General features: G+C 49.4%; 1 protein-coding gene across 10 annotated transcripts in view; it reads right to left on the bottom strand.

The window, feature by feature from the left end:
* Window positions 1-22,425, bottom strand: part of SECISBP2 (SECIS binding protein 2) — a 40,590-nt gene that overhangs the window by 13,930 nt on the left and 4,235 nt on the right. Inside the window, exons 3-10 of one of the 10 annotated variants that reach the window (XM_043567076.1) lie at window positions 20,293-20,542; window positions 19,938-20,061; window positions 18,279-18,508; window positions 15,407-15,577; window positions 13,834-13,998; window positions 11,526-11,648; window positions 10,263-10,352; window positions 8,749-8,881 (exon numbers count right to left, since the gene is read on the bottom strand). In XM_043567076.1, coding sequence (XP_043423011.1) covers window positions 8,749-8,881; window positions 10,263-10,352; window positions 11,526-11,648; window positions 13,834-13,998; window positions 15,407-15,577; window positions 18,279-18,508; window positions 19,938-20,061; window positions 20,293-20,542 — 1,286 coding nt within the window. Of the gene's footprint in view, window positions 1-8,748; window positions 8,882-10,262; window positions 10,353-11,525; window positions 11,649-13,833; window positions 14,037-15,406; window positions 15,578-18,278; window positions 18,509-19,721; window positions 19,899-19,937; window positions 20,062-20,292; window positions 20,543-22,425 lie in introns of those variants that run through there. The other 9 variants (XM_043567079.1, XM_043567078.1, XM_043567077.1 and 6 more) reach the window with 9 other exon arrangements.

Genomic DNA, 22,425 nt, shown 5'->3' with positions numbered 1-22,425 from the left:
AGTAGGGCACATGCAACACGTGCAGGTGACGTCCCTGAAATGCCAGGCCCTAGGGAACAGGGGACACTGTACCACAGGGCACTGCAGAACCTCTTCCTCATAAGGCCACGACTTCCAAGAGCAGGAGACACAGCTGACTTTCCTAACACACAGAAACAGAATTAGACAAAATGAGGAGACAGAAGAGTATGTCCCAAAGAAAGAACACGGCAAAATCGGAGCAAGAGAGCCAAGCAAAATGGAGTTAAATGATATTCTTGACAGAGATTTAAAGTAATGGTCATAAAAAAAACTCAGTGGACTTGAGAAAAGAGTGGAGGACCTCAGTGACACCCTTGACAAAGAGAGAGAAAATGTAGATAAAGAACCAATCAGAGACAAATAACTTAATAACTGGATTAAAGTGCACGAGATGGAATAAACTGTAGACTAGAGGAAGCAGAAGAAAGAACCGATCAGTGACCTGGGGAACATAACAATGGGAAACGAAAACCATCAAGTAGAAAAGGAGAGAGAAAAAGAATAAAAAATGAAAAAAGACTAAGGGAAGGAACTTAGCAGCACCATCAAGTGTCATAACATTCATATTATAGGAGTCCCAGAAGAGAAAGGAGGGCAGGAAGCTAATTTAAAGAAATAATAGATGAAAACTTCCCAAATCTGGGGAAAGAAACAAAAATCCAGATGCAGGAGGCACAGAGCTCCCCTGCCATACACACAAAATAAACCAAGGAGGTCCACCCCAAAATACTTAGTAACTAAAATGGCAGAGGGGCACTGTGTGGCTCAGTCGGTTGAGCGTCTGACTTCGGCTCAGGTCATGATCTCACAGTTTGTGGGTTTGAGCCCCGTGTCGGGCTCTGTGATGACAGCTCGGAGCCTGGAGCCTCCTTCGGATTCTGTGTTTCCCCCTCTCTCTGCCCCTCCCCTGCTCACACTCTGTCTCTCGCTGTCTCTCAAAAATAAATAAATGTATAAAAAACAAAAAACTTAAAATGGCAGAAATTACTGATAAAGGGACAATTTTAAAACCAGTGAAGGAGAAAACAATTACATACCAGGGAAACCCCATAAGGTCATCAGCTGATTTTTCAGCAGAAGCTCTGCAAGCCAGAAGGGAGTGTGGCACGATCTAGTCAAGATGCTGAAAGGAAAAAACTTGCAGCTGACAACACTCTAGCCAGCAAGGCTGTCATTCAGAATAGAATGAGAGATGAAGAGTTTCCCAAACAAACAAAAGTTAAAGGAATTCATCACCACTAACCGAGCCCTACAAGAAATTTTAAAGGGGCCTCTGTAAGTGGAAAGGAAAAACCACATAAGCATGAGTAAGAAGGCAGGGAGCACAAAAGCAGTAAAATTAAGCATTATCTATAAAACTCAGTCAAAGAATTCACAAAATAAAAGGATGTAAACTATGACACCATATACCCAAAACACAGTGGGAAAGGAGTAAAAATTTCGTGCTTTTAGAATGGATTCAAACTTAAGTGACCAACAACTCAATACAAACTATGTATAAGATATGATATGGAAACCTAATGACAACCACAAATCAAACACTGGTAACACATATGCAAAAATAAAAAAAAAGAACTCTACATATATCACTAAAGAAAGCCAGCAAACCATGAGAGAAGAGAGCAAGAGAAGGAACAGAGACGATCTACAAAAAGAATCATAGAACAAGTAACAAATTGACAACGAATACGTTTCTATAAATAATTACTTTGGATGTAAACGACTAAACGCTCGAGTCAAAAGACATAAGATAGAATGAACTAAAACAAAACAAAACACTTAAATGTTGCCTACAAAAGCCTCATTTCAGACCTAAAGCCACATGCAGATTGAAAGGGAAGGGATGGAAGAGAGTTTATCCTGCAAAGAGAAATGAAAAGATAGCCAGCGTAGCAATGCTTTTATCAGACAAAATAAACTTTACAACAAAGACTAAAACAAGAAACAAAGAAGGACACCCTATACTCATAAAGGGGACAAGGCAACAAGACAATAACTGTAAACATGTACGCACCCAACGTGAAGGTGCCCAAACACAAAGCAGCTACTAAAAAACATAAAGGGAGTAATCAATAGTAACACGTTAATAGTAGGGGACTTTAACGCTCCACTTATGGCAATGGGCAGATAATCCAAGCAGGAAATCAGCAAGGAAACAATGACTTTGAATGACACATTTGACCAGATGGATCCAACACATATATTTAGAACATATCATAAAACAGAGTGTACACACTTTTCAAAGCGCACATGGAACATTCTCTGGAAGAGATCACAGATTAGGTCACATAACCAGTCTCATCGAATTCAAAAAGAGAGAAGTCATTCCATTCATCTTTTCTAACCACAGCACTATGAAACCAAGAATCACAAAGAAAAATTTGGAAAGACCAAAAATAATTGGAGGTTAAACAACATACTACTAAACAATGAATGGGTCAACTAAGAAATCAAAAAGCACGTGGAAACAAATGAAAATGAAAACATGACAGTCCAAAACCTTTGGGATGCAGCAAAAATGGTTTTAAAAGCAAAGTTTACAGCAATACAGGCCTACCTTAAGAAACAAGAAAAGTCTAAAATAACCTAACCTTACACCTAAAGGAGGTGGAAAAAGAACAAACCAACCCCACAAATCAGTAGAAGGAAAGAAATCATAAAGATTATAGGAGAAATAAATGATATGGGAACTAAACAAAAAACAAAACAAAACAATAGAACAGATCAATGAAACCAAGAGCTGATTCTTTGCAAAGATCAACAGAAGCGATAAACTTTTAGCCGGACCCATGGAAAAAAAACAGAGGACTGAAATCAACAAAATCAGAAATGAACGAGGAAAAATAACTAACACCACAGAAATACAGAGGATTATACGAGAATATTATTGAAAATTATATGCCAACAAACTGTACAACCTGGAAGAAAGGATAGATTTCTACTAACATATAACCTCCACTAAACTGAATCAGGAAAAAATACAAAATTTGAACAGACCAATTACCAGCAAGGAAATTGCATCAGTCATCAAAAACCTCCCAACAAACTCAAGTCCAGGACCAGAGGGCCTCATAGGTGGATTCTACCAAGCATTTAAAGAAGAATTAACACCTATTCTTCTCAAACTATTCCAAAATATAAAAGAAGAAGGAAAGCTTCCAAATTCATTCCATGAGGCCAGCATTATCCTGACACCAAAACCAGATAAAGACACTACAATAAAAGAGAACTGCAGGCCTCCATCACTGATGAACACAGATGCAAAAACCCTCAAGAAAATATGAGCAAACTCAACAACACATTAAAAAAAAATCATTCACCACGATCAAGTGGGGCTTATTCCTGGGATGTAAGTGGGGCTCAATATTTGCAAATCAATGAATGTGATACATCACATCAACAAGAGAAAGGATAAGAACCATAGGATCATTTCAACGAATGCAGAATAAACATTTGACAAACTACAACCACCATTCATGTTAAAAAGCCTTAACAAAGTAGATCTACAGGAAACACACTTCAGCATAATAAAGGCCACATATGAAAAATCCACAGCTAACATCATCCTCAATGGTGAAAAACTGCGGGCTTTCCCCTAAGGTCAGGAACAAGACAAGGATGTCCACTCTCACCACTTTTATTCCACAAAGTACTGGAAGTCCCAGACACGTTAATCAGACAACAAAAAGAAAGAAAAGGCTTCCAAACTGTGAGGAAAAAGTCAAAATTTCACTATTTTTAGATATGATACTATATACAGAAAACTTTAAAGACTCCACCAAAAACTACTAGAACTGATAAATGAATTCAGTAAAGTCACAGGATACAAAATCAATGTACAGAAATTTGTTGTATTTCTACACACTAAGAATGAAATAGACTAAAGAGAAATTAAGAACAGTCCCATTTACAACTGCGGCAAAGATAATAAAATACCTAGGAATAAAGTTAACCAAGGAGGTGAAAGACACATACTCTGAAAACTATACAACCCCAGTAGAAGAAATTGAACATAACACACACAAATGGAAAGATATTCCATGCTCGTGGGTGGGGAGAACAAATATCGTTAAGACGTGCATACTACCCAAAGCAATCTACAGATTTAATGCAACCCCTATCAAAACATCAAAGCATTTTTCACAGAACTAGAATAACCCTAAAATCTGTATGGAACAACAGAAGACCCCGAATAGCCAAAGCAATCTTAAGAAGAATCAAACTGGAGGCATCATAATCCCAGACTTCAAGCTCTACCACAAAACTGTAGTAATCGAACCAGCACAAAAACGGACACACAGATCAATGGAACAGAATAAAGAAGCTAGAAATAAACCCACAATTGTATGGCTCATGGACCTTCAACAGTGGAGACAAGAATATATAATGGGAAAAAGTCTCTTCAACAAATGGTGCTGGGAAAACTGGACAGTTACACGCAAAGTAACGAAACAACTGCTTTCTTACACCATACACAGAAACAAGTTGAAAATTGATTAAAGACCTAAATTCGAAACCTGAAACCATAAAAATCCCAGAAGAGAGCATAGGCACTAATTTCTCTGACACTGGCTGTAGCAGAATTTTTCTAGATATGTCTCCTGAGATAAGGGAAATACAAACAAAACTACTGAGACTTTATCAAAATAAAAAGCTTCTGCCCAGTGAAGGAAGCAATCAAACTTAAAGACAACCTTCTGAATGGGAGAAGTTACATGCAAATGACATAGGCAATAAAGGATTAGTATCCAAAATACATAAATAACTTACACAACTCAACACCAAAAAAACAAAACAAAACAAAACAAAAAACCAAAAAACCAAATAATCCAATTAAAAACAGACAAAAGGAGCTCCTGGGTGGCTCAGTTGGTTGACTGTCCAACTTCGGCTCAGGTCATGATCTCAGTCTGTGGGTTTGAGCCCCACACTGGGCTCTGTACTAATAGCTCAAAGTCTGGAGCCTGCTTTGGATTCTGTGCCTTCCTCTCTCTCTACCCCTCCCCTGCTCATGCTCTGTCTCTAAAATAAATAAAAACATTAAAAAAAATTTTAATAAAAAAAAAAAGACAAAAGACATGAACAGACACTTCTCCAAAGACGACATTCAGATGGCCAACAGGTGCATGAAAAGATGCTCAACATCACTAACATCAGGCCTCTAAAAGCCCTCCCTTTGCTCCTGCCCTGTGCCTGCCGTCTACCCTGTTGCCAGCAAAGGCCACACCTCCTATCTCTAAGAACCTGGGAGTACAATAAACTGTGTTCTCCTGAGCCTCTCCTCTGTCTCCTCCTGTGGCCACACCTGACTCACCATCCCATTAAAAAATACAGAACAAGGGGCGCCTGGGTGGCGCAGTTGGTTAAGCATCCGACTTCAGCTCAGGTCACGATCTCGCGGTCCGGGAGTTCGAGCCCTGCGTCGGGCTCTGGGCTGATGGCTCAGAGCCTGGAGCCTGTTTCCGATTCTGTGTCTCCCTCTCTCTCTGCCCCTCCCCCGTTCATGCTCTGTCTCTCTCCGTCCCAAAAATAAATAAACGTTGAAAAAAAAAAAAAAAAAAAAAAAACACCTCAGGAAAATAAAAGGTAGGGTCAGAGATGCAACAAGACCGACACAGCACTGACAAGTGCCGGAGCTGGGTAAGGGGCACGTGGCGGGAGGGTGCACCGCCTTCTCTCCCTTCCGTTACCCTCCACGATAAAAAGTGAAAAGCAAGAACCAAACAAAAAATCCTACCGAGTGCTCCTTAAAAACACCCCCCCCCCCCCCGCAACAGTGATTCTGGTGCCCCTGACGCTCAGCCTGAGCCGTGCCCGGAGTCCGCGCCTCCTGCGCACTCCCCACTGGTGGTGCCACGGCAGGCGGTCCTAGGGACGCGGCACGAGGGAGGGACACTGGACGGGGGACATGCTGCCTACTGGTGCCTCGACCCCTGTACTTCGGCTGAATTAACTGCATTCAGATATTTCAGGACTGTACACTGGGCGTTTAGTAAACGTCACCATGAAAGTAGCACACAACCGTCCTCCTGCCGTAGCCACAAGAATGCGATTCAGAAATGCTCAGTACGTACCACTCAGCGGCCCGTACAAAAACGATCCACAGGAGAGACAGCATTTCCAATTTTCAGCTTCAAAAATACGCCACCTGCACCCCCCACCGCCCCAAGAATGGCTGGAATGAAGACCGACGTGACCAAACGTCGGTGAGAACCAGAACTTTCACACGTCACCGGTGAGTGCAAAACACACACAAGCAGTACGGAAAACGGTCGGGTACGTTCACCGACGAGGTATATCCCTGCCACGTGGCCCAGCGATTCCACTCCCAAGAGAATCAGAACCAGATACTCAAGTACTGGTTCGTGAACATTCACAAGAGTATCATTCACACAGCCAAAAGGTGGGAACCACCGGCATGTCGGTCGATGGGTAAGTGGCTACACCTGTGGCCACCGGACTACAAGTCAGCCACGAAAGCCAGTCGAACGCCCACAGGAACACGGACGAACCCCAAACATGTTTTGCTCCGTGAAAGCCGACCGACACGAAAGGTCACACAATCGCACCATTCCGTCTATCGAGCACGTCGGAACGGGCAAACGCACAGAGAAAATGCGAGCTGGTGGCTGCCAGGGGCTGGGGAAATGCAGGGCTGACTGGGTGGGGTCTCCCTCTGGCACGATGGAAACGTGGAACCAGAGAGACGAGGACCACACAACGCTGTGGATGAACTCCACGCCACCGAACGGTGTCCTTTAAAATGCGTACTTTTGTGGTACCTGAACATCACCTGAATGAAAAACAAATAGGAACGACAGACACACATATACAACGTGAGTAAATCTCAAAAACAAACACCCTGACGCACGAAAGAAGCCTTACACGAAGGAGCGTGTACCACCAAGTCCCTTCACGCGAAGCTCTGGGACAGGAAAAACGATTCCGTGGCAGACCTAGAATCCACACGGGGCTGCCTGGGGCAGCGGCAGGGACGGGCTGGGAGGGGCCGGACGGAGCTCCCGAGGATGCTGACGGGAGTCTGGGTCCCACAGGTCTGCGTGTGCCAAAACCCTGCAGAGGGCCTACCCAGGATGTGCGCACCGCACCATATGCACGCTTCGCCTCCAAAGAGAAACGACCCATAAACGGAGGCTGAGCTCTAGGTGATGACGTGCACGCCCCCACAGGCAGGGGCAACGTCGGCAATGTGCAACTTGGAAATACAGCAAAAAAACAAAACAAAAACAACACAAAAAAAATGATGGGCGGACGGGCCAGGGTCCGCTGGGGTCCCTTTCTTAAAGGGCCAGAGAGTAGACATTTCAGGCCCCTGAGCATCCGAGTGTTGCAATATTTAACCGTCACTTCTAAAGTTATCACGTTTAAGTAACTTGTAAAAATCTAGTCTCTTAACCATTCCGAAACGCACAACCCGGGGCATCAATCACGCGCAGTGCTGCGCGACCATCATCGCTCCCCATTGCCCAAGGATGTTCGTGCCCCCACGGAAAGTCTGTCTCCGCTCAACAGGAAGTCCACGTACCCTCAACCCCCACGACCCTCTAATCCACTCTCTGCGTCTTTGTCTACTCCGGATACTTCCCGCACCACGTGCCCTTCGGAGGCTGGCTCGTTTCGTCAGCACACCGTTGTCACGTCCACCCACGTGGGCGCGGGTGGCAGGGCCGCCTTCCTTGCCAAGGCTGAGGAGCGGCCACCGGACGCCTGGACCCCGCTCAGTAGCCGTCTGCGCGGGTACACACCCGGGGCGTGGGGGCTTCCGCCTTTAACTGTGGTGATAAAGCCGCTACGAACACCGGCTTGCACGCGTCCGAGTTCCTGTTTTCAACTCTTCCGGGGGCACAGAGGAATGGAATTGCTGGGCACGTGACAACCCTCCACTTAGCGTTCTGAGGAGCTGCCAGCCGGCTTCCCAAATCAGTCTCGGCATCTCACGTCCCCGGGAGCCCCCCATCTCTCGACATCCCCGCCAACGCCTATTTCCCGTGTCTGACTGCGGCGACCACAGCAGGTGTGAGGAGCCAGCTCGCTGAGGCGCTCGCTTGCATTTGTGCGATGACTGATCCTTGGAGCATCTTTTCACGGGTTACTGGTCCCGTGTGGATCTTCTTGCGGAGCCGAGTCAATGCCTCTGACTGTTTTTCAGCAGGTGTTTATCGTTGAGTTGTAGGAAGAGTTCGTAGATCTTTGGACATCAAACTCTCATCAGATATGTGACTTGCAAACATGGTCTCACATTCTGCAAGTAAATTATCTTTCCACTTTCTTGAAAATATCCTCTGGTACACAGAAGTCCTTGGTTGGTTTTTATTTACGTGGTCCTGCTCGCTGTCTAATTACGAGTCACGAAACTGACTTTTGTTTTCTTCCAGCATTTTTACGGGTTTAGTTCGCACACTTAGGTCACTGCCCCATTTTGAGGAAAATGATGTATATGGCGTGAGGCAGAAGCCCAGTTTTCTGTGGTGTGTAGAAATCCAGCTGTCCCAGCACCATCTTTAAAAGTGTTCCCTGTTCTTTTAATGAACATATTTGGCCAAAGATTCACCACCCATAGATATGTGGGTTTACCTCTGGACTCCCGATCCATCCTGCCGGTTATCTTTCTCCTTACCCCACTACCATGCACTCTGGATTCTACAGAAATACCTCTGATTACAAGATACAACAGTCACAGAGCAGTCGGGATGAAAAAACCCTTACCCGAGAACACCACCGGCTTGGAGGACGCTCTTGCGCTCTGGGTGTGCTGCTTCTTTTCCAAGGCTGCCAGCATCCCCCCCAAATCCAGCTGTACTGGAACCTGGCTCTTCTTTCCACTGTTTTTAAAAGTATTCTAAGGAATTAAAAAATCAGAAGTTTATTTAGAATACTACATCTCACAACCCTTTACTTTGTGACAATCCTCTACAAGATAAAATGAAACAGATTCATAGAGACCGTAAAAATCTTCTAAAAATTAAAGAAATCCCAGACGATGCCACATTATCTTTTTTTTTTTTTTAATGTTTATTTTTTGAGAAAGAGACAGAGTATGAGCTGAGGGGAGCAGAGAGAGAGGGAGGCAGAAGATCCCAAGCAGGCTCCAGGCTCTGAGCTGTCAGCACAGAGCCCGACACGGGGCTCGAACTCACAAACCGTGAGATCATGACCTGAGTCGAAGTCGGATGCTTAACCGACTGAGCCACCCAGGGGCCCCCCACGTTATCTTTCGGTATTACTGCCACGGTTGTTTATTTCCTCCTTCTCTCAGAGCCCTGGGTTTATAATGAAACCAGCAACATTTCAGTCTACGGCTACACTGTGAATAAGAGTGCATACTTATGGATAAAAAACCAAGACCTGTAGGAAGTCTGGCAACAAAAGTTTGTGTGAGGCTAAGTGACTGGTGTCACTGACTCACCCATCCAGTCTGCAACTGCCCAGGTGAGTCAACTGAATGCCGTGAAGTCATGGGGAGAGGATTCAAGATACACACAGCAGGTAAGTATTAACTTTAGGCAGAGTGGGATATACTCAGCAAATGTAAGCTCTGTCTGGAAGACTGCTGCATGCATGCACTCCAGCACCCCCACTGCTGCCCTCCTGCCCGGACGAGGGCCCACGTCAGGGGCGAACACAAAGGGCCCCACAGACCTGCTACAGAGACCTCCGCAGGCAGGCATGGAAGGTGACCCAGTTATGACACGGGAATCCCGTTAATTTGCACACGGGCTGAGAATTTTACTTCTCGCAAACGTGAAATTATTCCACCTCAAAAGGCGAAAGGACAACGAAGATGCTGGAGACGAGAGAAGACACCGGCCACGTGCAACCTCTCCATCTAGGTGGCGAATCCCAAGTTCAGCCCTGAATCCACCGGGGGCGGGTTCAAGGGGACCCAGCTCTTCACTTTGTATGAACCTTAGAGGCTCTCTTATTTTGGTTCCATTAGACACTGCTGCCTCACAAAGGAATTCTTGTCCCCCCGTACCAGCAGCCTGTGCCCCTCCTTTCTGACACAGCAGTGGCAGTCAGTGACCAAGTCTCGGCACAAAGATGACAAAACATTTGAGCTTAGATCACGTTTATGTCAACATGCTGGATGTGATTCTCCAGTGAAGGAATGAATCACAACAAACCACCTGTCTTGGTACATAAAGAAATCTGGAAAACAAGGTTTAGCCGAGCAAGAAAAGTTCAGCCTGGAGCGGTGACGGGTTTGACCGGAACATTACCTGTGGCTGCTGTCTGGATTGAAGTCGCGGAGATGCCCCTCGGTCCCTGCGCTCAGACGCGGCAGCCAGGCTGGGAAAGTCCTCGGCGTCCTGAGCAAACCACACACCCTTTAGCCATCCGCGGACCACGAGGAGCAAGTGTGCCTAGGTGCAAGCCCTTCCTTGCTCACGTCCTTCTGTCTGTAACGAGCCCCACACAAGTCCTCAAGGGCACCCACACCAGCCCCACACCGTCTGGCTCTTAGATTTACGGAGCAATGTTGTAATCCTCCCCCCCCCGCCCCGCCCCAGAGGGCAGCGAGCAGGGTCCTGAGGACATGGGGGCCCCTGACCCCCTGGGCACAGGCTGCAAGCGTGTTGGTCAGTCTAGACTCAGGAGACAGAACCTCCCTGTCTCGTGTGCTGACCCCAAGCTAGAAAATAGGGCAGGGGGCCTCTAACGACGACGTTCCCGCCATTTAAAAGCACCTCGCGTGCTTCTGTTAACATCTCAGCTGAGTCGCAGAAGTTACGTGGGAAACGAGGGCACAAACACACGAGCTCCTCGTTGGCACAAACCAACGCTCTACAGGGTCGTAGGTCTTCAAACGCGCGACCCCAAAGTCCTCGGGGGGGAAGTTCCAGGAGCCCCGGGAGCCCCTAAGCATGCAGGAAAGTGTCAGGTCTGGCCCTATGCTGGATGCTGAGACACACTTCTGCCAGCGCCAGGAGCCAGGCCACTGAGTCTGGAACGGAGTCAGAAGCCAGCACGACTCCGTGCAGGACACGGGCTTTCTCAGGGCGCCACAGAAGAATTTACAGAGCAACGCTGGAAGTTGCATGTAACTCCCTCGGCCAGGGCCCCCGATGGGAGTTGGGGCCCTCTAACTTTCTCTCCAGAGTAAAGCACACGAAAGTAACACTGCTGGATAGAAAAGCAGACCCCACAAAAGCCAGCGTGTCAGGGCAAGGGAAGACCAGGTGAACGAGACACTGAGGGTAAACGTGAGCCCCACGGTACACACGCTACCAGGCCCCAGGCGGCAGTCCGTGTCTAGACCGCTCGCGCACTCTCGCGCTCGCTGGGCGCCCGTGCCAACTCGGGGACTATGCCGGGCCACCACAGTGAAGGAGAAGGGGGACAACTATTTTCTGTAGCACTGGGCAAAGACTATTAAAGAAAATAATGGAGACTTTCCCTTCGGAAGCCAGCACGAACCCACGTTTCTATCACAACAGACCCACTGTTACGTCATACGAGGTGAGTCATAAATATAAATGTACTTCAATCCTTGGCGGCTCTTGAATGGTCAAAACTTCGTATTTCGATTTAGACTTTTCTTTCTTTTTCTTATGCTTTCTTGAGGCTTCATTTTGCTCAGGATCGCCACCTTGTGACGCTTTGGACTAGAACAAAAAACAGCAAAAATCATGGGTTTTTAAGACATTCACTAGAGTGCTTACTCCCATGAGTCAGCAAACTTGAGATATCAGGTTGTACGACCACAGGGCAGCTCTGCTCCGAGTCTGGCTCCTCGTCCCTATTTTCCAGAGAGCCAGCGTTCAGCAGAGTAATCGAGGAAAAGAAGTCTGCTGAAATAGTTGTCACATCCGGTTATTTTTAAACTGGTAGACGTGGACAAACCTACTTTTGAGCCAAAGAAGATGAATGTCTCTAATACCGACTCGGAAGTCTTTTCAAACACTCGCGTGCCCCTTCCGGCACCACGGCCCGGTGGTCCCTAAACTACACATCGGAACCCCCTGGGGAGCCTCCGGATGGGAGAACTGCCTAGGCCCATCCCACACCGGCTGATGTGACGCCACTGTTCCCACGCCCCCTCAGTCCCTTGGCCTTTCTTCAATCAGGTCAAATGCACCTTGGCCTCAGGGCCTTTGCACTCGCGCCCACACTTGGATGTAGGCTAGGACTGTACCGTCACTCCGGCTCAAGAGCAATGGCATCTCCTCGGAGCCTCTCCCTCTTCTTCCCCTCCGAGGCACTAACAGTACCTGTCTGCACAGCGCCGGACTGTCAGGACAGAAGCGCTAACAGAGCAGGGGCTCCAACAGAGCATCTGGGGTCCTGCCTCATCCCCAGCGGGGACTTGGCCTCCAGTGGTACTGAGAAGAAGGTTTACCTACTGACCCACGGGACCTGTCCATGGAATCTTGTTCGTGAACAAGGCAACTGTGAAGGATGATGTGTACAGAATGACCCCATTTTTGTCTAAAAGAAAAAAACCTCAAAGAGCAAAACAAAAAAATCTCTATCTGTTGATGCTCTGGGGACCGTGAGGTAGCTCACATACCAGGCTGTTGACACAGGCTTCCCTGGGAGGGAACAACAAAGGGAGGAGAAGATGACCTTGTTCACAAGCAGGTCTTTGTGGTATTACGTTCTGATGTAACATTATCGTGGTAATAAAAATTCACAGCAGAAGGCTTCAGAGGGAAAAACCATTGTGACCCCGTCATCTCCGTTACACACGAGACCACGCCCTCTGGGTTATCAGGCCACAGGCGATCCCAATTTTCTCGTCTCTGGCTTAGAACGCTTCTAAAACTTTCCTTGTGCCTATAATCAAAATAGAATTTTAAAAGAGATTCTGGGAAAACAAAACCTCTCCACTCTAAGAATTTAACTGAGCGCCAGGAAAACTGGTTCGGATGGCGAGACGGCAGCAGAGGGGAAGCAGCAGCCAGAGGCCCACGCGTCCCATCCTGCGGCCTGTGCCCACGCGCCCCGAGCTGGCGGCACCGAGTGCAGAGGGGACTCGGCCGCTCCGCTGGAGTCCCGCACACGGTTCACAGAGCCGTGAGGGCAGGCACACAGGTGTGACCTCACCGTACCTGTCGCCAGCACACCTTCTCTCCCTCAAACTGACCGTCAACGCACAGCTCCCGTTTGCGGGGGACAGTCTGTGACACCAGGGGTACGAGAGAGTATCCTCGCCCTCCAAAAGACGGGACATCATTGCACTACACACATACGGCCACGTTACGACCTGAAATAACGTACCAGTACACACTGAGATTCGAGAACAAAATCTAGACCCATACAAAAGGCTCTTTAAGAAATGAAACGAAGGGACCAAAAAGATGACAGCTTCAAATTATTTGAGAGGAAAGAGAAACGTGGATTCTGAAATGCTATCTCACAACAAGAAAGCTGCAGTTAGCCAAGCATCACTGACACGCAGCTGATCCCACAGCGTGGAACTCAACTGTTTTACTGTTGAGTAAACAGGGAGAGCAGCTGGAATTCAACAGACGAAGGACGGGGGGGGGGGGGGGGGGGGGGGGGGCGAAGGAGCAAGCCTTTACACGCCAGAGCGTTACGCTTCTGCCGGCGTCTCTCCCTCAGAGACTTCACGACGGCTCACGGCCACGGAGACCACGGGTCTGAAACGGACAGGGCCCCTCCCTCTAAAAGCTCCCGCTCGTGTTCCCGGACTGGGGTTCGACTTTCTCTCAAGGCAGATCGGGACTACAGTATAGAATGGGACACTCCCCTAGGTGCTGAGAAGAGATGACGAGACTACCCGGTCAGTGGCAGAGAAGACCAACGTAGCCCACGTGGGACACATACCTTCTTAGTAGGGTGGACGTGTTTCTCTTTGCAGGAAGGGTCCGCAGAGAAAACTTCAGAGGGCGACATACTAGCGCTTTTGGGGTCTGCTGATGAAGCAACCGTCTTTAGGTTTATCATGGAAGTAACGTTTTTAGGGGCCGGTGGCCGTTCTGTAGATAATGTCTGCCGAACAACATAACCCATTGGTGTCCAAGATAACTCTGCTCAAAGATAACCAAAATCGTTGAACAATCTCAACAGTAAAATAAAAAGACTCAGAAACTGCAAACACGTCATCATGTGAGGCGACTACTCAGGCGTAATTACACTCAGACTAGAGCTCTACACCTTCTCCCGGAGACGACCGTACTCACTAAGCTCTCTTCCTGGAACGGGCTGAATTCACTTGTGAGCCTAGGTGCTCTGCCCGGAAACCGGATTTCCAACTTGGGGGTGCAGGTGGGGACACAAACTGTAGTTCTGATTAAAAACTACTCCACGGTTAAGTCCATACGGTAAACACGCGAGATCAACGAGGCAGAGAGGAAATCTTGGCCCTGACCTCGAAATGGACCTTCAACGCCACAGGTCAAAGATCACGGATCTGAGCCACCACGGTAACTGGGATTTCTTGCTTTTTAGGTCTCAGGCCTAAGTACGGCAATGCCGCTCCTCAGGCGCCCACCAGACTCTGTGCGGGCACAACAGGCCCCAGGCAGGCTGTGGCTCCCCCCGCCCCCGCCCCGAGGACGCCAGACCGAGCCGCACACCATCCGAGTCACCTCTTAAGTGAAAGCCATTACTGAACCACACACGTCCCAGACGTGAGAAACGTAAAAATGTCTTCGGTCAGGACAAGCTCCTTAGACAAACCGAAGGCAGAATTACTGAACTCTTCGTGAATGTCACTTCTGGGACAGGCCGACAGCTCTCAGTGGGGTCTGAGGCTCCCAAGACCCCGGCAGGGCCCGCGGGGTCAGAACCGACGCCCCGACACACACAGCGGGCCCGTGCCTCCCCGGGCGCTCTCCTCCGGGCCACGGCCGGGCTTCCGGACAGCCGGGAGCTGGCTCAGCCCGCCCGACGGCCCGACGCTGAGGCCGAGCCTTGGGGAGCCGGTGGTCGGTGGAGAGCTGCACAAGTGCAGAACGAGACTGCTCTCCTCATCGTGGGGTTTTCATCTTGAAAATGTTATTTTTCACAAAAACACACTGTTAACAGGTACCGGGGGACCGGGGTTACTTGTAAGGGAATGACTATTTTGAACCGAGAATACTGCCGATCCGGACAGCGGGCACACACACAGCAGCTCCCCAGGGCTGGAGGGGTCGTAAGGGGTCCTGGAGCCAGAACCTCGGAGAACCACCAGGGCAGGTGATCGTTCAGGAAGCAGGTGTTCCTGAGTCCATATAACGTCTCACTTCATCGGACACGCCGGACGCATCTCTCTAGAATTCTCTGCTCCCGCTTCACAGCCCCGCGCGCAGACGCGGGGGGCTCGGGGCTGGCGTCCGCCTCCCGCCCCCACGAGGTCTCCGGGATGGCGTCCGAAGGGGCCCCGGCAGCCAACGGAGGCCGCGGCCGCTCTTACCTCTGGCGCACGAGGAGGGCCCGGCCGCGGCGCCGGCGGCCACGGACTCGGCCGCGCTCGGGCTTCTCGCCGCTCCTTCACCCTAAAAGGCAAACCGGCATTTTCCTGCTGTTGCAAAGTGAAAGCAATTGCTTCATTTCTAAATACAGTGTCCCTTGCCGTTCTTAAAATCTGCAAGATACGCGCGAATGAAAAATTCCAGATAAGTGAGGCGCCTAGGTGGCTCGGTTAGGCATCCGACTCTTGGTTTTTGGCTCAGGCCACGATCTTACGATTTGTGAGTTCAAGCCCTGCATCCGGCTCCGTGCTGACAGTGCTGACCCTGCTCGGGATTCTCTCTCTCTTCCTCTCGCTCTCTGCCCCTTCCGCACTCTCACGCTCAGTCTCTCTCAAAATAAATAAACTTAAATTTTTTTTTTTTTTTTACAAATCCAAATAAATAATAAGTGCGAAATGCCAAACCTCACTCCTGTCAGGAGAAGCCGCCCACCAAGCTCAGCTGAGCCCCCAGAGCTCCCTTCGCTGCCAGGCGACAAACACCTATGCGTTGCTTTTATGTGCACCCAGTAAGGGGATCGCAGCACACATACCACACCCCTTGTAAAAGATCAGTGTGACACGACTTCCGCACCAGCACACAAGTGTCCACACCGCCTGCGGCCGGGGGCCCCCGAGAGAAGGCGGGAGCCACGGTTCCCCACACCCAAAGTCCACCCGAAGGTCCAGAGACAACCCATGTACGTCTTGTAACCCACACACCCTTCTGTAAAGCCAAAAAGGGCCACGGAGCACGAGGCGGCAGACGACACGGGGGCAGGTGGGCACACGAAGACTGCCCGGTGACAGGCAGTGCTCAAGGCAAAAGGTAAGTGACACATTCAAATCAATGGGTTTAAAATAAATTCTAAAGCTCATATCCTTCAAGAATTTTCCCACTTTGCCATTTCATTAAATCTGAGCCCAGTAATAAAAAATAAAATTACTTAAACACAGCCTGTTCTTCTAATAAATATAACTTACACGCTCACCGAGGCCAATGAAACACCAGAAACCGCTTTCAAGAACAATCATGTAAATTACACATATCAATAAAGATTCAGCACCACCGGTTTTCACAAGATACTTACAACAAGGAAAAATGCCCTAAGTTTTAAAAACTCAAACATGGGTGCCTGGGTGGCTCAGTCACTTAAGCATCCGACTCGTGATTTTGGCTCAGGTCATGATCTGTTTGTGAGTTCAAGCCCCGAGTTGGGCTCTGTGCTGACAGAGCGGAGTCTGCTTGGGATTCTCTCTCTCTGCCCTTCCCCTGCTCTTTCAAATTGAGGGGAATCCCCTTAGTTCCCACAACGTTCCATTAAAAAAAGATTTAAGTGCTTAACACAGTTTTCTCTTGTACAACTTCAGACAAATACAGATGTTGAGCAACCTGAGGGTTGGGGTGCTCACCCCTGGAGTTCAGTTAAAAATCCACATGTTAACTCTGGACTCCCCCCAAAACTTAATTAGTAATAGCCTACTATTGACCGGAAGCATTATTATCGACCACATGAAGGGTTAACACACACATCCCACATTAGGCTGTATTCTTATGACGAAAAGAGCTGGAGACGGGAGAACATTTTAGAGAATTACAACGAAGAAAAAATATGTTTACAGTACTGTACTGATTTTATCAGGAAAGAAAAAAAAAAAGAAAACTCCACAACTAAGTGGAGTTCAAACCTGTGTTGTTCAAGGTCAACTGTTTTTTCCTTGTATTTAAAGATCTACTACTAAGGAAAATCTTCCTTCTAGAAGGAAAAATTTTAAACTCCACATGTAATTTGAGTGTGAACATGTCACAAGGCCATGAGTCTGTAAATGTCCTGACACAGCACGTGTGCCTCACTTCGTCCAGATCCGCAGTGCTCAAGCAGGAGCAGGTGACCACGGCAGAACGTGTCAGACCCTACCCGCTGCGGCCCTCCTCGGAGTCCTGTCCCACTTCCCTAGAGTGCTCACGGGCTCGGATACGCACAGAGCAGCGGTGATGCAGACGGGGGCCCCTGGACGCTCGGCTATCACACACACCCAGCCGGGGCCACACCAAGCGGAGAGCCTTGTACGTGAGGCGGCCAGCCGGCCCTCCCTGTCACGGCTGAGCCACCAGAAAGCGCCGCGGTGCGACAGGGACAGGGGCCACGTGGGGGAACAGTGGCTCTTCTGCCCGCCTCGGCACCCAAGAGCGTATGAGGAGGCAGAATGCCCGCTCCGCTCAAGGGGGAAGTGGACGGGGGAGCCGCCCCCTTCCTGGTGTCCGTTCTCCTGGCCTTCCCGCCCTCCCACAACAGATATTTGTCACAAGCCGTCTTAGGGACTACTGACCTGATCATGTTTTTCCTGGAACCTGGATGAACTCAAACCGTGAGACCGAATGTGGAACACGGCATATGTTAAAGTCACTAAGCGGCAAACAAAACACACGTCCAGCCATCATTCTGCAGAGTCTGCGGACTCATCAGCGAGAGGTACGGGTCAAAGGCCAGAAAAAATCGGAAGCTACTCCCTGCAGTCCGAGACACTACTGTTTGACTACAACGACTTCTGTCGGTACCGCTAAGCGAGCTGCCCAATGCCACGCTGGCGCAGATGCTCTCGAGGAGCCGTGTGGGCAGCGGGACGCTCACCAGAACTGAGCGCAGCTGAAGCAGCAGGCAGCAAACACAGAGCGGCTAATTAGGGGATTCTTCTAGAACAGCAGCTGTACTCGGGGCCGCAGCCCACACAGAAGGTCCTCTGGCGACCCGCACACCAAGACCCATCGCCCGTGACAGCCACACGGGGGCGACGGGGAAAGAGGAATGGAACGGAGAGGAGGCCCCGCACTCACCTCTGCTGTCCCCGCGGCGGGTTCCCCCACCTCTCCCAGGAGAGAGAGGTCAGCTGAGGCGGAGCGCAGAGGCCCCCACCGGGGCTGCTTCCGTGTCTCTGCGATCTCCCTGTTCTCTGGACCCTGCAGTTCAGGAAAATCCATCCTGGTAAATTCAAACTCTGGTTTGGAGGCAGATGCACTTTTCTCGATGATTCTGGATTTCCTGTCCGTTCGTCTGTGATAACCATCTGTGTTTGCAGAATGAAAAGCGGGGTAAAGATGGAGGGGCCGCGAGCTGACCCGCACTCACGCTTCAACCGCACAGCAGCAAGTCTACTGCGGCTGACGCGGCGACGCGGCACCGTCCAAACGCCCTCGCTTTTGCTAGTGTTGCCAACCTGCGAGACGGTGGAAAACGGAAGGGACCGCAGGGGCCAGCTGCTCTGGCCGGGCCAACGGGCAGAAACAAGCAAAGCACACCGCCAAGGTGGCGCGCAGTTCTAAAGCCAACGAACGAGTTCCCCAATCTAATTATGCTGCACCTATAGAGTTCTGCAAATTTACAGGGAGGCCAACGATTTTCTTTTCGGTGTCGAATCTTCCACACTAGAGAGGAATTTTGAAACACAGCAACTAAAATTAAACTCGGAACCTCTTTCCCATTTTTCTCCTTCCAAAACCGACGAATCCTAACGTGGGCTGCGACACCACGAAGCCCCCGCATTTAATTATGAGACCAGAGTCATTACGGTTGACTGTTCAACTTCCCTTTCACGTTCCCACGTGCCAAATGGTTTTGGAGTAAAGTCAACACAAAGAGAAAAGTTTGTATACCAAGTAATGTAAGTTACACGTGTAAAGAAGTTGACCGTTCCCAAAAAATAAAGCTACTACAAAGGCTTTAACTCTTGGGATGCCCAGGTGGCTCCGTCAGTTGAGCATTCCAACTCTCGGTTTCAGCTCAGGTCACGATCTCACAGTTTGGGGTGTTCAAGCCCCGCGTCGGACTCTGTGCTGGCAGCATGGAGCCTGCTTGGGATTCTCTTTTCCTCCCTTCTTCCCTCCCTCTCTCTCTCTCTCTCAGCCCTTCCCCTACTCATGCTGTCTCTTTCTCAAAACAAACTTAAAAAAAAAAAAGACTCTGACTCTACATAAATAAGCCATTAAACTACACTAGTACATGATTTACAGGAAAAAGCACCACGCAGAATCTCTAACTTTCGGCCACAGCCTGGAACAGCAGTTTCCAAGGCCAGAGTAGACATGTCCCCTGGGTAACTACACCGCCCAGGTCTGCTACTGCTCACGATGGGATGTAAACAGGAAACTCTCCCACCTACTAAAAAGCGTCCCACATGAACAGTAGAGAAGCGACCTCAAGAACGAACATGGTCAAACACAGTAGAGGATGTGGCTGCGATCTGCTTAAGGACATGTTCCGAGGCCTGTGGTGTCACCTACTCGCCAAGTGGGTTCTTGCACAGGAAAGGGCACATCATGGAGCCTCCCCAACAACAGGTCCTTCCCCGGGGGGAGAGGCCTCCAGGATCCCACAGGAGCCCACTGGCCTCTGCTCTTCTCAGCGAGCATGCTCGCAGGAACCGGTGTACAAAGGACAGTGGCGTTTCTGGGGCGAACGGGGTAGGACGATATAACATGAGAGTCTGTCACCGTCACCTGATTTCAAATTAGCATCCGTGAGAATGTAAGTAGGATGTGAGCCTCTACCCGATTTTACATCAGATGGCAGAGATCCGTCAGCCTTCTTGCTATCAAACTTTTGTTCATCATACGTTTTTTTCTGCAGGAAAAATTAAAAAGTTAACATGAATTAAGGAAACCTACCCTCATATAAAAGGCTTAAAATTGCAAATCTGTAACTACTCACAACTCAACCATTTCAAAAAAGCTTAAACAAAAATCAATTCTTAAGGACACAAAAGTGATAAGCGACACTTAAGTATCACGTGAGAATCGACCAACTCTGCGTCTTAAACGCTCAAGCAGCCGACACACCACGGCACCTGCGAACCTTAAACACAGCTCTTGTCCCTTGAGGGAGAGCGCACACCTGCTCGCTCCGTGGCTTCGGGGTCTGAAACGCTCGGTAACAGCCGGGGTGGCCGTAAGCATACGGGGCGCCGGGCACCGGGCACACGCGCGGTGTAGACTCCACGGGGTAAGGAGAGTAGCTGCACGGATGGACAGCGAGCTCAGAGGACAGATACTGAGGTGGAAAAGCTGAAGCTCCAAAGGCCACATCTTCAGTGTAGAGTTTCTGCCTAGATAAAAAGGGCAAATTGAGTGACAGGTTTCGTACCACAAACCAAGGAGCACTTCTGGACTAGACACGTTTCAACTTCTCACTGCTGTTGAGGTCATTTGTTCTAGCACCGAAAGGTCTGTAATAGCCAAATAAAACCTCCCAGCATTTCTTTCCTGCTCTGCAAGGACAGACGCAGACCCAGTCCCACGTGCTCCCAGCAGCACTGAGGCATCCGTGACCGAACTGTGTCACACGTGTGGCAGAGCCCAGGGACGCCCCAGCTCCTCCCCAGCTCCTCCCTCCCAGGGGGTCAAATGCTGGGGCAAGACTCCCACAGCCACACTGGCCAGCAGGGCCATCCAGACCACTCTCCCTGTAGAGGGGGCTCTAACAGGCCCTGCCGCCCAAACCCATCTGCCAGCCCCACCCAGAGCCTGCAGGCAAACGGTGGCCCAGGAGCTGCAACCCTGCCAACGACACGGGCACCAGACGCCCCATCTGCTCGGGCTGCCGAAATGTGACTTAACGCCGACTCTGTTAGCAAACGTGGTTTTCAGCCAGGGGTTTCAACCTCCTTGCAGTGAAAGCCGAACAACGGCGAAATGCTACGCAGAAGAGTTAAGACACACAACAGGACCTTCTGAATCCCACAAATAAGCACCAGATGTGTCTGTGACTTCCCAGAGCTGCAACTCTTCTGGTGGAAAATCAGGGAAATCCCAGAGTGTGCGGGGCCACTGAAAGGCGGGAAAAATCAGAGCTGACCAGCACACACCTGCATCACCTTCTCGCTGTTCAACGGCCAGAAGGTTCAGGCACGGGTTCTGCTCTGCTGCAAGGAGCAGCCTGCGCTGCAGGAGAAGGGAGTCACCGCCCAGGTGACAAGGCTAGACCTGCTACACACTTACCAGAATGTCCACTACATTCACGCCCACACGGTACCTAACTGTGGACAGCCTGCTATCACGGTCTATGAACCCACGACATTTTAAATTTTTTTTTTTTCAACGTTTATTTATTTTTGGGACAGAGAGAGACAGAGCATGAATGGGGGAGGGGCAGAGAGAGAGGGAGACACAGAATCGGAAACAGGCTCCAGGCTCTGAGCCATCAGCCCAGAGCCCGACGCGGGGCTCGAACTCCCGGACCGCGAGATCGTGACCTGGCTGAAGTCGGACGCTTAACCGACTGCGCCACCCAGGCGCCCCCCCCCCACGACATTTTATAATAAGCTCAGACCTTGTAAGATCGTCCACTAATTCTAGCAATTAACTACTCCTCGTGTACCTGCCTCTGTGCACCTCGTCTAGTGCTGTTCTCTGCAAAGAAAAAGATTCAAAGCTTCATCCCACTATGCTAACTCTAGATGCAAATCCGTTTTATTTTATCTGAAGCTCAGAAAATCTAATAGGGAGCAGATAAAAGTGAAGAATCTGTTCTTCAGAAGAGAACACGGGCGAAGAAGACGGGTTGACAGCAAAAAAAAAAATAGTAAAAAAGATGACGGCCCAAGTCCCAAAACAGGATAAATGAAAAGAGTGATGAAACAGGTTAGGAAGAAAAAGGGACACAGGATCCGGTGGTTTTGAAGGCTGTGGTCATCCAGAAAATGTCCATCCAGGAGTCCAGAGACCTTGGTCCGGGTCCCGCCTCTGCTCACAATCTAGTCCCGCTTTGCACAGGTCACCATTGGTCTTTCTTCCCACCGGAAAGTTGGTATTTTTCCTTCCAATCCAAGCCCAGTACAATTACGTGCAGAGAGCACCACACAATCAGATGTCACAGAGACATCCCACGGCATCTGTTGGGGCTTCAAATGGCTTGTCTGTAAAACTCCAGTTGCCACAAACTGCCCAGATGACCCTAAACCACAGAACACACCTCCCTCACACCCATCGT

Source organism: Prionailurus bengalensis, chromosome D4 (assembly GCF_016509475.1).
Source record: "Prionailurus bengalensis isolate Pbe53 chromosome D4, Fcat_Pben_1.1_paternal_pri, whole genome shotgun sequence".
In the NCBI taxonomy this organism is placed as follows: Eukaryota; Metazoa; Chordata; class Mammalia; order Carnivora; family Felidae; genus Prionailurus; species Prionailurus bengalensis.
Note: the sequence above shows the minus strand (reverse complement) of the source record. Positions and strands in the feature narration are given on the sequence as shown.